Source organism: Penicillium hispanicum, assembly GCF_028827665.1.
Source record: "Penicillium hispanicum strain IBT 35686 chromosome Unknown utg000005l_segment0_segment0, whole genome shotgun sequence".
In the NCBI taxonomy this organism is placed as follows: Eukaryota; Fungi; Ascomycota; class Eurotiomycetes; order Eurotiales; family Aspergillaceae; genus Penicillium; species Penicillium hispanicum.
The window spans coordinates 1,260,068-1,272,655 of NW_026623197.1; the positions used below are offsets into that span (position 1 = coordinate 1,260,068).

The window sequence follows — 12,588 nt, forward strand, 5'->3', positions numbered from 1 at the left end:
GTATGCTGATGGATCCCATCAACCGAAGGTCTCACCTCCGTTCTCTAGATATTCAATCTCCTCTGGAGTCGAGACCCTACCCAGCGCTTGGTTGCGGTGCGGGTACCGCCCGAATTGCTCGATAATAACCTTGTGCCGCTTCTCGAAATCGAACGTACTGCTTAAAAACCCCCGTAGTGCATCCTGCTGGCTTGACAGAACCTCATGGCACTTCCTCTCGTCCTCATTTAGGACAGCGACATCTTTGTCAAGAAAATCCTCCATCTCTCTTGTTGTCTGCTCGTACTGCTTGATGGCTTGTTCATGCACAGCAAGATTCTCTGAATGCATCAAGGGCAGATTGAACCAGAATCGATACGCGAGCCGGTATCGCACACCGGAGGACTGGGTCGGAATAGTGGCCTCAACGGCACGTACTGCAATCTCCTCAGCTAGTGGGTCGAACAGACCGAACACCAGCTTTGACTCGTTGCCGCGGTAGCAGTTTCGAGGGACTTGGTCCAGGAGGAGGAGAATGCTGAGCCAGTTGAGAGGGTTGGAGGTATCTACCACATTGAGAATCTCGTTGGCAGTTGCCCCAGAAGCGATGATGGCTTCCAAAGCAGGCTTGAATTGGGTCCTGGATGACCCGGTCAGATCTATGCTGCGTCGAAATGGCTGGCGAGCTTACACGCAAGCATCATCAAAGCTATCATCACGGGTAAACCAACGCTGCATATCACTCTGGCCCGGGAGAATCAAAGCCGTGTCTCCGTTAAGGTGGTCGAACCAGAAGTTGCGGACATTTCGGAGAAGAGCAGGAGTGAGGACTTGTTGCAGCTCTGTGGGTACAGTCGCCATTGAAGGCGAGGACGTGTGAAGCTTTCTGAGCCCAGGATTTGTGCGAATTACCTTCTGCGCCTGCGGCTGTCTTGGTACAGGCGCTCGAAGCTGATATGTGGTTAACAGTGTGGTCTTCGGCAGCACGGCCGATCTCCACGAGCTGTACCGTGACAACGTTTTCGCCGCGCGTAACTGTGTACCGCATCAGATCGTCCACGATACGTGTACCTTATGGAGAAGCTTTACCTTGTTCCAGGGTACCAGACGGGCCATGGTCTGGTGAAGATCAAGCTGTTTCCCCGGCATTCACGCGCGATGCCCGAGACCGGCTGAGTCAGCGACTCTTGGCCCTCGTCCAGAGACCTTCCCTGGATGTCTTGTTTCCTCCATAGATTTGGAATCGAAGACAATGATACTTTCACTTCAGGATTCATGATCGAATAAGACTAGAAAGGTATGAAACCCGACCATTGCTAGGTCAACCTCCATCCGCGGAGCGCGTCTGTCTCAAACAGGCAAAAAGTTCCGCTATCAGTGCAGTCGCGATACGCCGATGATCCCCGCACGTCCTGCATATCCCATCAACCTGTGTCTTTCGCAATGCCAGGTCTCGTCGTCCCTGACAGACTCGGATTGAGATAGCCAGTGATGCGAAGAGTCAAAAAGTCCCGAAACGGATGTGCCAGGTGCAAGAGTAAACGGGTCGGTATGCTTGTTCCCCGGCTGTGTCCACTGCCTAACGTCCCCGGATCAATAGGTCAAATGCGGAGAGGAAAAGCCTCACTGTAACCGCTGTACCCGCCTAGGAGTGCGGTGTCCTGGTTATACCCAGTCTCTACGCTGGGTCACCAAATACGAAGGAGCTAGTCCCGGTGCTTCGTCCGATGGCAAAGCCCCAAGTCCTGCGGCTTCTGCAGCTGCCACAAACCCATCGAAACAGCCATCGCAGCGAACTGAAGACGCATTGTCGCTCGAAAATGGTAACGCGGGTCCTTCGACTGACCCTGATCCTCCAGGATTTAGGCTAGAAAGCCCTAATCCCCTCTGCGACAATCTATGGGATCTCCCCGGCAGTGGCTCGCTGCCGGAACTAACTGATTTGTGCCCACCTTCTCCCATCCCAGCCTCGGCGTCAACCTTCACGCAGCCTCGAGGCTCGGAATATAATCCCCTGGACTCGGATGATGCAGCTACGGACCTCTCTCGGTTCCTATCGCTGATCGAGCCAGCTCAGGATGAAGAGGAGCATCGCGGTAGCGTGTATCGAGGATTCTCTCCCGCCGCAATCATCCGCAGTTATCTACCCTCAGCCCAGCGACCTGCTCCACGAGACTCTTTGTCAATTTCGCGTCCACTCAATAACCCATCATGGACACTGATTGAATACTATTTCAAAGAAGTTGCCGCACTATTCTCCAGCTATGATAGCCAGATGAACCCATTCCGCACCACGGTATCTCGTCTATGGGGATCTTCCTTGGCCATGTGTCGCACGATGCAGAGCATGGCAGCTGCGAGTCTCGTCAACGACTTTCCGCAATTTGGTCCGATGGGCCGCAAGATGCGCGACGAAGCTGTAGATATCATTACGCGGGAGGCCGTTATGGATGACAAGGCTCTATTGGCACTGCTCATGCTTGGCCAGACTGCTAGCTGGCATGACCCAAACGATCTCGGTATTGCCTTCTTCAATCTCCTTCGCAAACAGCTCGATTCGACCGCGTCCACGCCCAACGCCCCGGGCTTGGGGTCCGTCAAGAATTACAGTAACAACTACCGCTTCTTCGACGAGGCCCTCATATATTGGGAGATGCTCCTCTCGTTCGTCGCTGATAACGACGCAATGGTTTTCTCCGATAACTCATGCGCCTCATCCATGGGCGAGTCGCTCGTCTTGCAACGAGTCCCGCACCCCTGGACGGGCATTGCGCGGGACACGCAGTTCACCGTCCACGAGGTCGGTCGCCTCGTTCGGCGTGAGCGCAAACGCATCCGTACAAGGAGTTTCACCTCTCAAGAGGAGATCAGACGTGCACAGATGGCCATCGAGAAGGCTCGCGAGTTAGAGGAGCGTCTCTTGGGTCTTGCGCATCCCACCGAAGCCGAGATCGTCAGTCCCGGCGACGATGAAACTCCCGTCTGGCACCTGCTCACCATGGCTGAGGTCTACCGGTGCACAGGACTTATGCAGCTGTATCGCGTCTTCCCAGATCTACTTCGTCACCGTCTCCCAAATCCGAGTGAAGCGCACTACCCTGGCTCTGTGCCGTCCACGTCCCTCGATCCATTCTTTCCCATCGATCTAGACAGTATGAACATACCCTCCAACTTTTGCGATGCCAGTCCTGCTCCGACTGGGACTAGAGATCAGTCCCAAGATTCAAGTCATCCCCTAAACCAACCTCCCCATCCCCAACCCTCGCCCTCCCCGCCCATCCATATCTTCCCAGCCGCCTCCCAGGCCCACGAGCAAAATCATGAAACCTCCTCATCCTTCCCCCAGGACTCGCATTCCGAGACACTGTATGATACCTGGCTCACCGAATTCGCCATGACAACCCTCTCCCGTCTCAAAACAATCCCCTTCGAATCCCGCACCCGCTGTCTCCAGCCCTTCCTGCTCGTCGCCAGCTGCAGCGAACTTCGTCTCCCACCGACATTCAACTCGCCAAACCACCATCAACCCAATAATGAACACAACAACGCGCATCGGAACACCGAACCGGCTGCCAGTGCACCCGAGTCTGGCACCGACACACCCAGCGTTTCAATGGAGGCGATTGAAGTCTCACGTACACGGCGCTTTATCCTCGGCCGTCTTACGTCTTTTCTGCACGTCTTGCCCCCGAAACCGATTAATGTGTGTCTGAAGCTGGTCAAGGAGGTTTGGAAGCGCATGGATGCCGGGCAACCCGATACGTACTGGATCGACGTTATGATCGAGAAAGGGTGGGAAACGACGATGGGCTAGGCCCACGTCTGTTGTTCCGGTCATATTCTAAAGTCCTTGAAAATGGTGTATGATGATGCTCTGCCGTTCCTTGCGCTGCGGCGTTTCTACGAGTGATGAATAGTCTGGTAGATAGTTATGGAACTTCTTGTACTTGGTTGTCCCTGTCAATGCAAAAATTGGATTTGCTAAGCACTATTCCATGTACTCGAGGCAAGTAGACAGATGGATTGTTTCCAGTTGGTATTGGTATTACTATTCCAAGCTGCCCATATTTACCCAGCGGAACACACCTACGCCAGACATGCTTATGCGAAGAGCCCGAGATGCAAAGAAAGATTATAGAGAGATCTCGACCGGTTGTAGGACAAAGATATGAACAAGCAGGGGCTCCGAGGACTCGTAAATCCAGGCCCACAATGACAATCACAATCACAAATTGGGGTGTATAATGTATATAGGTGGAAATGTATACAAAAAATGGGACACGAGTGAGAGATGAGGTACATGAATGCCGGTGATCCAGGGAAATAGGATAGAAGTGATCATTAGTATACCAACGTTAGTCATTGCCAGTGCCAGAAGCTAACTTCTCTTAGCTTAGAATTCTGACAGCCAGCTCTCAATTAGAGGCTTTGGGGATGATGTGCGAAATCGGGCTTGGGTATCAGGAATGAGCGACTTCCATGCTCCAATTTACAGAGTGTACCAGGGCACGCGTGGTTGCCAATCATCGCAGCTGCAATTGCTATTGGTCATCCACCAGGTCCAACGCAGTTTTCTAGTCGATGATTGGGTGCGCTCTCGCGTTGGTTCATTTCCCTGTGGATGCTTCGCTTAACGGCGGCTGCCCGCCATAGTTAGTACGGAATGATCTAAAGGTCCCAACTGTGATTACGGGCTTTGGAGAGTACATGCCAAATGGCTGAGAATTTGGCTACATGCACAGAACTCACCATAGTTCACTCCAGCCCCGCTGATCCCCAGTGGCGGCTCTGACCTGCAGGAGTGACAGTTGACAGTGCGTCACTAGGAGACGGTGACGAATAAGATGCGTTCAGTGGGTGTGACACAGCGGTTTACCCAATCTCAATCTATACTTAGCTTGTTTTTGCGACTTCTGTGTGGTGCCAAAGTTAGCGTCCTATCTATATAAATGCAAATAGGTTGGTCAGAACAGCTTTTTCTGGCGATTACTCATACCTGACCAACAATTCCCTTCATGTACCTTTAACCGGCTACTCTGCGAAGCAATCATTGGCCGTCATATGAAGTATATTTCCCTTAGTACGTGCCGCCCTCCGGCAGCTCCGATAACAGCAACGGTTCAGGAATATGTAACTGTTTGGTACCTGGGCAGAAAGTTGTAGAATTTGGAGAGAACGCAGCACTGGTGGCTTCTCATAGACAGGAAAAAGGGAGGCCATAAGAGATCGCGGAGCTACAAGTCGTCGTACCATAAATTCAGTGTATGGATAATATATTCACCTCTATACAAAACTATATGTAACACAATGTACAATCGTCAGGTCGTTAGAGATTCATAGTCACGGTCATGCTGTTGCTGTGGACCAGCAAGCATGGCGGCAGGTCCTGCCAGAGGACTTCCAGATCACTCAGGTATGAAGAGCTGTCTGTATCGCGGAGGGACGTCCCCTCCACGGGCGAGGGAAGCGTGGTGAAGATGACGGCTGTCTCACTACTCTGTTGCACCATCAGCTCGTTGAGAATCAGATGCTGTGCCCGGCTAGGCAGGTCATTGAATGACAGTGGGACCGAGGCAGGACCAGGGAAGCCCGATGCTGTCTGATTGTTGTTTGTGCTTGGAGATGTGGGCGATATGGCAGACGGGCGCCTTGCGTAGATTGATTCAAGTTTGTTCTGCTGGGAGCGAGGGGGGACGCATTCGGGGCGAACATGATCGACGGGCCTACACCCTCATCCACGTTCACCTTGGTTTCTGGTATTGGAGAGGAGCTGAAGCGGTTGCTAGACGCAGAGCGGCTAACATGCGGGCGAGTGGAACGACGGACAGGCGACTTGCTCTTTGGAGATGTGTTATCACCAGTGGTAATTATTGGTGGGATCACCTGGCTTGATGTGGATCCCTGGTCGAAATAAGAGCTCGGCCGAGCTGGCGCAGGAGTCGACGGGCTCACATTAGAGCTATCGTCACTGTCAGTGCTCTGTGGCCGTGTAGATGGTCTTGAATGGCCAATGTTAGATTCGCGCCCAAGGCGCCTGCTGGAGGCCGCATCATCGATGCCGTCACCCTCGTCATCGGCATTGTCAACTTCCGAATCACTTGCATATGGTTCGAGATCACTGTCTTCACTACTCTCACTGCTCGAATTGTCGCCCTCGTAATCAACAAACGCATCTAACAGGCGGTGTGTCTTCATGCCCAAATTGACGCCTCCAATAGCCCGAAAGCTTGAAACAGAACGTCGGTGTTTAGACGACTGAATCAGTCTCTTCAGCCCTGTCACTCTTTGACGCAAAGGCCTATTACCACTTTCTTGGCTAGCTGGACCTTGCCAGGTAGAAGGACCGTCATGTCTTTCAATATCGTCGCTCGTTCCATCCTGGTTCTGGGGTTTCTGGGCAGGATTGCGAGCTCGTTGGACACTTTGCCACCATTCTTCATTCTTCAAAGCAGAATCGACGTTCTTTTGGGCGTCGGCAACCTCCGGGGAAGTGTCCCCGTTGACAATGATGCGGTATGCCTTGAGACTTCCGCATGCAAGCCAAAAGACAAGCACTTCAGCCTGGATACGGAGCTTTTCGAGAAGGGCCTCCACTCGACCCCGTTCATCTTCCACGTCTGTTTCATACTCGACAAAGACCGCGACCCGCAATTGGTAGGTTTTCTTCCATGAATGTACCGTATTGAGAATGCAGCCTAGTTGCAAAATGAGGGTATAAGTGTCGAAGTTCGTAGTCAAGACGTTCTGCTTGCTCTCGCTGTCCGCACCCAGCTCAGCAGACATTTGAATGGGCCACAAGTCTATATACTTCTTTGTGTGGCGGTCATGCGGGTCCGGTAGTTCAAGCTCTTCAAATCCTTTTGCGACGGCAACGTTGATGCGCAGTTTGAAAAGAAGATCTTCAAGAACTGTCACATAGCTTTGACGGCTCATCGAATTTTTCGCTGTGCCATGATCGTCTGACCCATCAGTTCTCGAGCCAAAGACCGACGAGCGACGCCTAGACTTGGAAAAGCTGCTGAGCGACAAATTTTCGACGAGGGACTGATTCTCCCGAAACTGATCAATCACGACGATGTTGGGCCGCATGCCCCCCAGGCCTGAATTGAGAACGATATTTCGCATACCCCATTCTGCGGCGGGAGAGATGGCAATGTTAACAAAGGCCTTGATCTTAGAGTACTCGATCAGTTTCGTCCAGGCTGTCTGCTGTCGGCGTGCCTCGGGAACAGCCGATGAAAAGTCATCCGTCACAATGACATGACCCAAGACGAACAGAGCTCCTTTTTTCAGTGAGTTGCAAAAGGAAACCATCTTATACTGCCGATCAAGATCACTGACAAAGAGCAAGATTTGCGGTCGCCAAAACTTCACGTGCTCCTGGCGCAGGCGAAGAAGATACTTGCGCACTTGATGATAGATCAGACTCTGACTTACATCGCCCCAGGACTTGGGCGGCGAGCTATAGTGGATCAATAGAAAAAGCATGAGCAAGATGCCCACGCAGCCGGCAGCATACAGACCATCCACAAAGAACATACTGACCCCGCTGACGAGAGTCCCTGCTGCTGCGGTCTGCCAGTTGAAGTAGTGGAAAGACGGTCTGAAATTGGGAGCAGACCCAATTTTCAGGAGAAAACAGGCCAAGTTCGTCACGAGGAACGTCATCAAATAAGCCATAGTGACAAAAGACGCAATACGATTGATGTCGAACAGCATCGTAATCTGCGCAAATATGAAGGTCACTAAGATTGCATAGACTGGCTCATCATTCTTCTTGGTCCCTTGACTGAAGATGTTGAGACCGGGAAGCAGGCTATCTCGCGAAATCGCTTGCAGGAGCTTCGCAGACCCGATCACTCCCATCAACGCAGAAAAGAAACTAGTCGCAAATTCACCGAGCAGGATGACGGTATCAGAGACATTGACCTCAACAAAAGATTAGTCATGAACTAGGAAGCATTTTGGAAGCCAACTCTCACGATCTGAATAACATTGATATTGTTATAGAATGACTGTCGGGTGATCGAGGCTGCCATGGCAATAATGACCAGTGTATAAGTGATGAAGGTCAAGGCAAGGCCTGTGAGTGTACCCTTCGGAATAGACTTGCTTGGGTTCCTCAAGTCGCCCGACATACTAGCACCACTATGAAGAGTCAGTGGAAATCATAATCGCCCTTGGAATTTTGACTCACGCAAAGATTCCCCCGGTTGCAGGAAACAGGATACCAAAGAGATCCTGGAAGTTTTCTTTGTGTTTCAATTGACTTCCGGCCGCGCCCTTGGTCAGATTCGGCTTGAGGTTCTCCGCAAGAGTCCGCAAACTCAACCCTGTAAACTCAACGCCTTCTTCAGGCCGGTAGAAGGGTTTCATGAAGACGGCAGATAATGGAATACTAAATGTGGCAATGAGAAGAATCACCAAAAGACCGTTGCTCGCTCTCGAAAAGATGGAGCTGCCTGCCAGGCAGATGGCTGTGCAAAGAACCAAGATGACAGTGCCCCAGAGGTACTGCCACCAAAACCCTTCTAGGAGGATATTGGCCCATGTGCCGGAATCGACTCCAAAGTTTTGGGTAAAGCAGTCGATCAGACCGACAGCATTCATGCCAGTGTTGAAGACATAACCCAGATAGAATACAATCCCAATGGAGCCACCGAACTCTGGGCCCAGTGAGCGGGATATCAAGTAGTACGCACCACCACCGCGGACAGTGCCATTTGTTGCGATGGCAGACAGGGACATTGTTGTCACCAGATTAATCAAGTAGGAAACAACCAGCAGACCTAGGTAGAGTCAGTCATGCCACCAGCTGTGAGAAACCAGGGAAGGAGGCTTTACCTATTATACCCAATAGACCCGCCTGACCGAGAATGAATCCGAAACGAAGGAACATGAGAATGCTAAGAACATTCAGCGTTGTAGGCACGAAGACGCCGGAGAAAGTGCCCAGCTTCTTCGATTCCTCCACTGAACGAGACCGATGTCCGTTTTTCTTATCAGCGCCAGCATCACGGAAAGGCATGTGTGACAGAGGCCTCTCCTCGTTACTCTGGGGCCCTTGTGGCTCCACTGATTTCCCGCCAAACCATTGAGACAATCCGGTACAGCTGACAGGGTGCCAAGAATGGTGCTGACGGTCTGTAGGCTCGGTCGCGTTCAGTTCGTGTTGACGAGGCCAAATGGTGGGTGGCCAATGTAGAAATCCACCTCGATCCCCCGGTTCACTCGGGTCAAGACGCGCGACATCTTCTTGGGCAGTTCGAGTCGAGAAATTCGGGCGTCGGCGAGACATCGCGGGAGCTCTCTGTACAACACTGGAACGTTCTTAAGCCAGCATGAGGACGCACACAACCCCCACCAGCTCGAGTGGGACTGTACGAGTATAGCGAAGGGCAAGGGTGAGCAATGCAAATGCAGCCTCCTGTACAAAGAAAAGGATCACCACCTGCGTCACCGCGCGCGGTATCGACTCGGTGACGTGGGAAGGGACAAACGGTGCAAAAGCCTCCGCCCGTTCTGGGTCACGATCGACCGTCTCCTCGCACTCTTTCGTCCGTATGAACCAACTGTATCGTCTGAGTTGCTTCGAGTCTGCAGGCTGCATGGTAGCCGCTTACTTCTTGGCACTTCGCTCACTCCCTTCTCCCATGCCCTCGTCGCCAATTCCTCGCTGAACGCCCTCGCCCTGAAACGATCAGGAGCCACTACAACATGGCGGACAACGGAGAGGGTTCGTCGCTGAATCCGCCTAGGTCAGTGCCTATTTCCACGACATCGATTCGATCCTCGTCCCCTGCGCCAGACCAAGGCAGTAGACAGGCGTCGATCGCTCGTCTGGCCTCACCGGTGCCCTCGCCGTCCTTCGGAACGTCTCTGTCATCTCGCCAAGGTGTCCCGGCCAGTCGGCCAGTCACAACCACCGCCTCTAGCGAACACAATTTCCGAGCAGTTGACAATCCGTCTTCTCTTCCTGGACCGGGCCAGTCTATGATTGCCTCGCAACTACAAGAAAGTCTTGGTCGCTCACCTCCCCGGTTCGGGACGCCCTCACGACTGGGTGGGTCGCCCACAGTGCATTCGACTCTCGACAACCGGCCCGTAACCTCCCAATATGGTTCCATCGATAACAAGAATGGCTACGACTCCGCAGTTCCATATGAAGACCCGGAAGTCGTGAAACGCCATCTTGTGCTCCCGCAGAATGCCTCGGAACACCGAGAAACGGGATCGGAGCTTGGAACTAGCTACGGCGGTGACGAGTTCTCAAGTTTGCGGCTTCAAGGAGGTGATATTACCCGGCAGGTTTATCGGTGGGCGGAGGACGCCGAGGCTGAGGCATCAGGGCGATTTGCGCGCAGCAAGAGTTTCAGTTTTAGTCGGCCCGCGCCTGAAGTCGAAACGGAGGACATCCACACCATCCGCGTGCCGGGAGGCTTCCGAAGAGATTACTTGAGGAGAACTGCGGGCAGTCCGCACCGTGGGAGTGTACAGGGCTCGAATTCAGGGGGACTGCCAGCTCAACCTCAGCTTCCAACTTCCAGCTTTCTGGAATTTTTGACGCTATATGGTCATTTTGCTGGAGAAGAACTGGAAGAAGATGACGAAGTCTTGGGACCTGACGAATACTTCTCATCCGATACCTGGGACGAAGCAGAGGAAGGCCGCGAGTCTGGAGAGGAGGCGGCGCTGCTTCAGGGGGAGACGCCGGGTCGCAGAAAGCGAAAGCATAAACAGCGCGCTCCTCCGGGAACCACTACCACAACAGGTGCTGTCCTCTTACTGCTCAAGTCTTTTGTTGGTACTGGTATCCTTTTCTTGCCTCGGGCGTTCCTGAATGGAGGAATGCTGTTTAGCAGCATGGTACTCTTGGGAGTGTCGATTCTGAGTTACTACGCCTTCATCCTGTTGGTCAACACCCGCATGAAGATCGAAGGTTCTTTCGGTGACATTGGTGGCATTCTTTTCGGAAAGCACATGAGGCGCATCATTCTCGGGTCCATTGTGCTAAGCCAACTGGGTTTCGTGGCGGCTTACATTGTCTTCGTCTCGCAGAACCTACAGGCGTTTGTGCTAGCTGTGAGCAAGTGCAAGTCCTTCATTGACATCAAGTTTATGGTGTTGATGCAGCTGGTTATATTCCTGCCACTCTCCCTGATCCGTGACATCAGTAAGCTTGGTTTCACTGCTCTGATCGCGGACGTCTTCATCCTTTTGGGTCTGCTGTACATTTACTACTATGATGCCCGCACCCTGATTGGCAATGGTGGCATTTCAGATGTTATCAGTTTCAACCCGGCGACCTGGTCTATGTTCATTGGCACTGCTATCTTCACCTATGAGGGGATCGGCCTGATCATTCCAATTCAGGAGTCAATGAAGCAGCCGCGGAGATTCCCAGGCGTTCTTGCCGGTGTCATGATCATCATTACTTTGATCTTCCTTTCCGCAGGTGCCCTGAGCTACGCAGCCTACGGATCGGCCACCAAGACCGTCATCCTACTCAATCTACCTCAGGACGATAAGTTTGTCAATGTGGTCCAGCTCCTCTACTCGCTCGCCATTCTGCTGAGCACACCACTTCAGCTCTTTCCTGCTATTCGCATTATGGAGAATGAGCTCTTCACCCGCAGCGGCAAGTACAATCCCTACATCAAGTGGCAGAAGAACGCTTTTCGTTTCTTCCTGGTGATTGTATGTGCTGTTATTGCCTGGTGTGGTGCCGACGATCTGGACAAGTTCGTTTCGCTGGTTGGGAGCTTTGCTTGTGTTCCGTTGATCTATGTATACCCGGTAAGTCTTATCATGGTACCCTTTTCCATACCGACCCCAACTGGTTCTGACGGTCTATCTGCGTAGCCTCTTCTCCATCTCCGAGCTTGTGCCCAGTCCAGGCGCCAAGCAATTGCCGACATCGCCCTCGCCGCTTTCGGTGCAATTTGCTGTGTCTATACGACTGCGCTGACGATTCAGAACTGGATTGGCGCCGACGTACCACCCAGCCCGGGTTACTGCGATTCGCAATAACTGAACGTGGGCCTCTTCTCGCGGGGTTCTCACGTTGGATACTGAAATTCTACCTACCATTTCAACACTAGATGGGGGCATAGCATTGAAACTCCTTCCTCGCATGTGCGGAGAACAACTGCAATTGGGGTGTTCTGGTTTCTTCATAGTCTGCCACTGTGTCCGGCGGTGTTCTTGGGTCCAAGCGCTCTTCCTGTATACATTATTTTCCTTCATTAGCCTTAAAGGTGTATTTGACTATGTCGCGAGTGAATGGGATGATGTCTAAATGGATTTGGTAGCAGCTGCGTAGAATAACTTTGTTGAAAAGGTTCCATTCAATATAGTCTATGTACAATGGCCAGGGAAGCACAACACAGGTTCATAAGAATCCGTATGCCTTGGCCAAAAGAACCACCCAGTTCCCCCTGTCGCGTCCGACCCTCGCCACTGCCATGCGCTCTCTATATAGCTCTATTTTTCTCCTCGGGTTCATCAAAGGACCAGTCAAGCTTGTCGATATTGAAACAGAAGACAAAAAGGTGCATAGAGATCCAATGCTGCGAAATGAGGTAGAGACATCCCGAGAACAAGATGAGC

At 52.3% G+C, this 12,588-nt stretch overlaps 4 protein-coding genes across 4 annotated transcripts; 2 read left to right on the forward strand and 2 right to left on the reverse strand.

Moving 5' to 3' along the window:
• Positions 1 to 18: 18 nt before the first annotated feature.
• N7459_005941 (DUF924 family protein) lies at positions 19 to 1,095 on the reverse strand (the record flags this gene model as incomplete). The annotated part of the gene is made up of 3 exons (XM_056945125.1): positions 19 to 619; positions 671 to 1,014; positions 1,069 to 1,095. 3 exons carry the CDS (start codon positions 1,093 to 1,095, stop codon positions 19 to 21), a joined length of 972 nt encoding a protein of 323 aa, XP_056799460.1.
• Positions 1,096 to 1,470: 375 nt separating this feature from the next.
• N7459_005942 (Zn(II)2Cys6 transcription factor) lies at positions 1,471 to 3,793 on the forward strand (the record flags this gene model as incomplete). The annotated part of the gene is made up of 2 exons (XM_056945126.1): positions 1,471 to 1,524; positions 1,580 to 3,793. 2 exons carry the CDS (start codon positions 1,471 to 1,473, stop codon positions 3,791 to 3,793), a joined length of 2,268 nt encoding a protein of 755 aa, XP_056799461.1.
• Positions 3,794 to 5,305: 1,512 nt separating this feature from the next.
• On the reverse strand, positions 5,306 to 9,670 carry N7459_005943 (putative cation chloride cotransporter; the record flags this gene model as incomplete). The annotated part of the gene is made up of 6 exons (XM_056945127.1): positions 5,306 to 5,656; positions 5,707 to 7,908; positions 7,962 to 8,127; positions 8,177 to 8,768; positions 8,806 to 9,299; positions 9,603 to 9,670. Coding segments are annotated over 6 exons (3,873 nt in total), but the record flags the coding sequence as incomplete, so codon positions are not given.
• A 26-nt stretch (positions 9,671 to 9,696) lies between these two features.
• N7459_005944 (putative amino acid transporter) lies at positions 9,697 to 12,009 on the forward strand (the record flags this gene model as incomplete). Its single annotated transcript, XM_056945128.1, has 2 exons — positions 9,697 to 11,775; positions 11,842 to 12,009. 2 exons carry the CDS (start codon positions 9,697 to 9,699, stop codon positions 12,007 to 12,009), a joined length of 2,247 nt encoding a protein of 748 aa, XP_056799463.1.
• Positions 12,010 to 12,588: the final 579 nt, after the last annotated feature.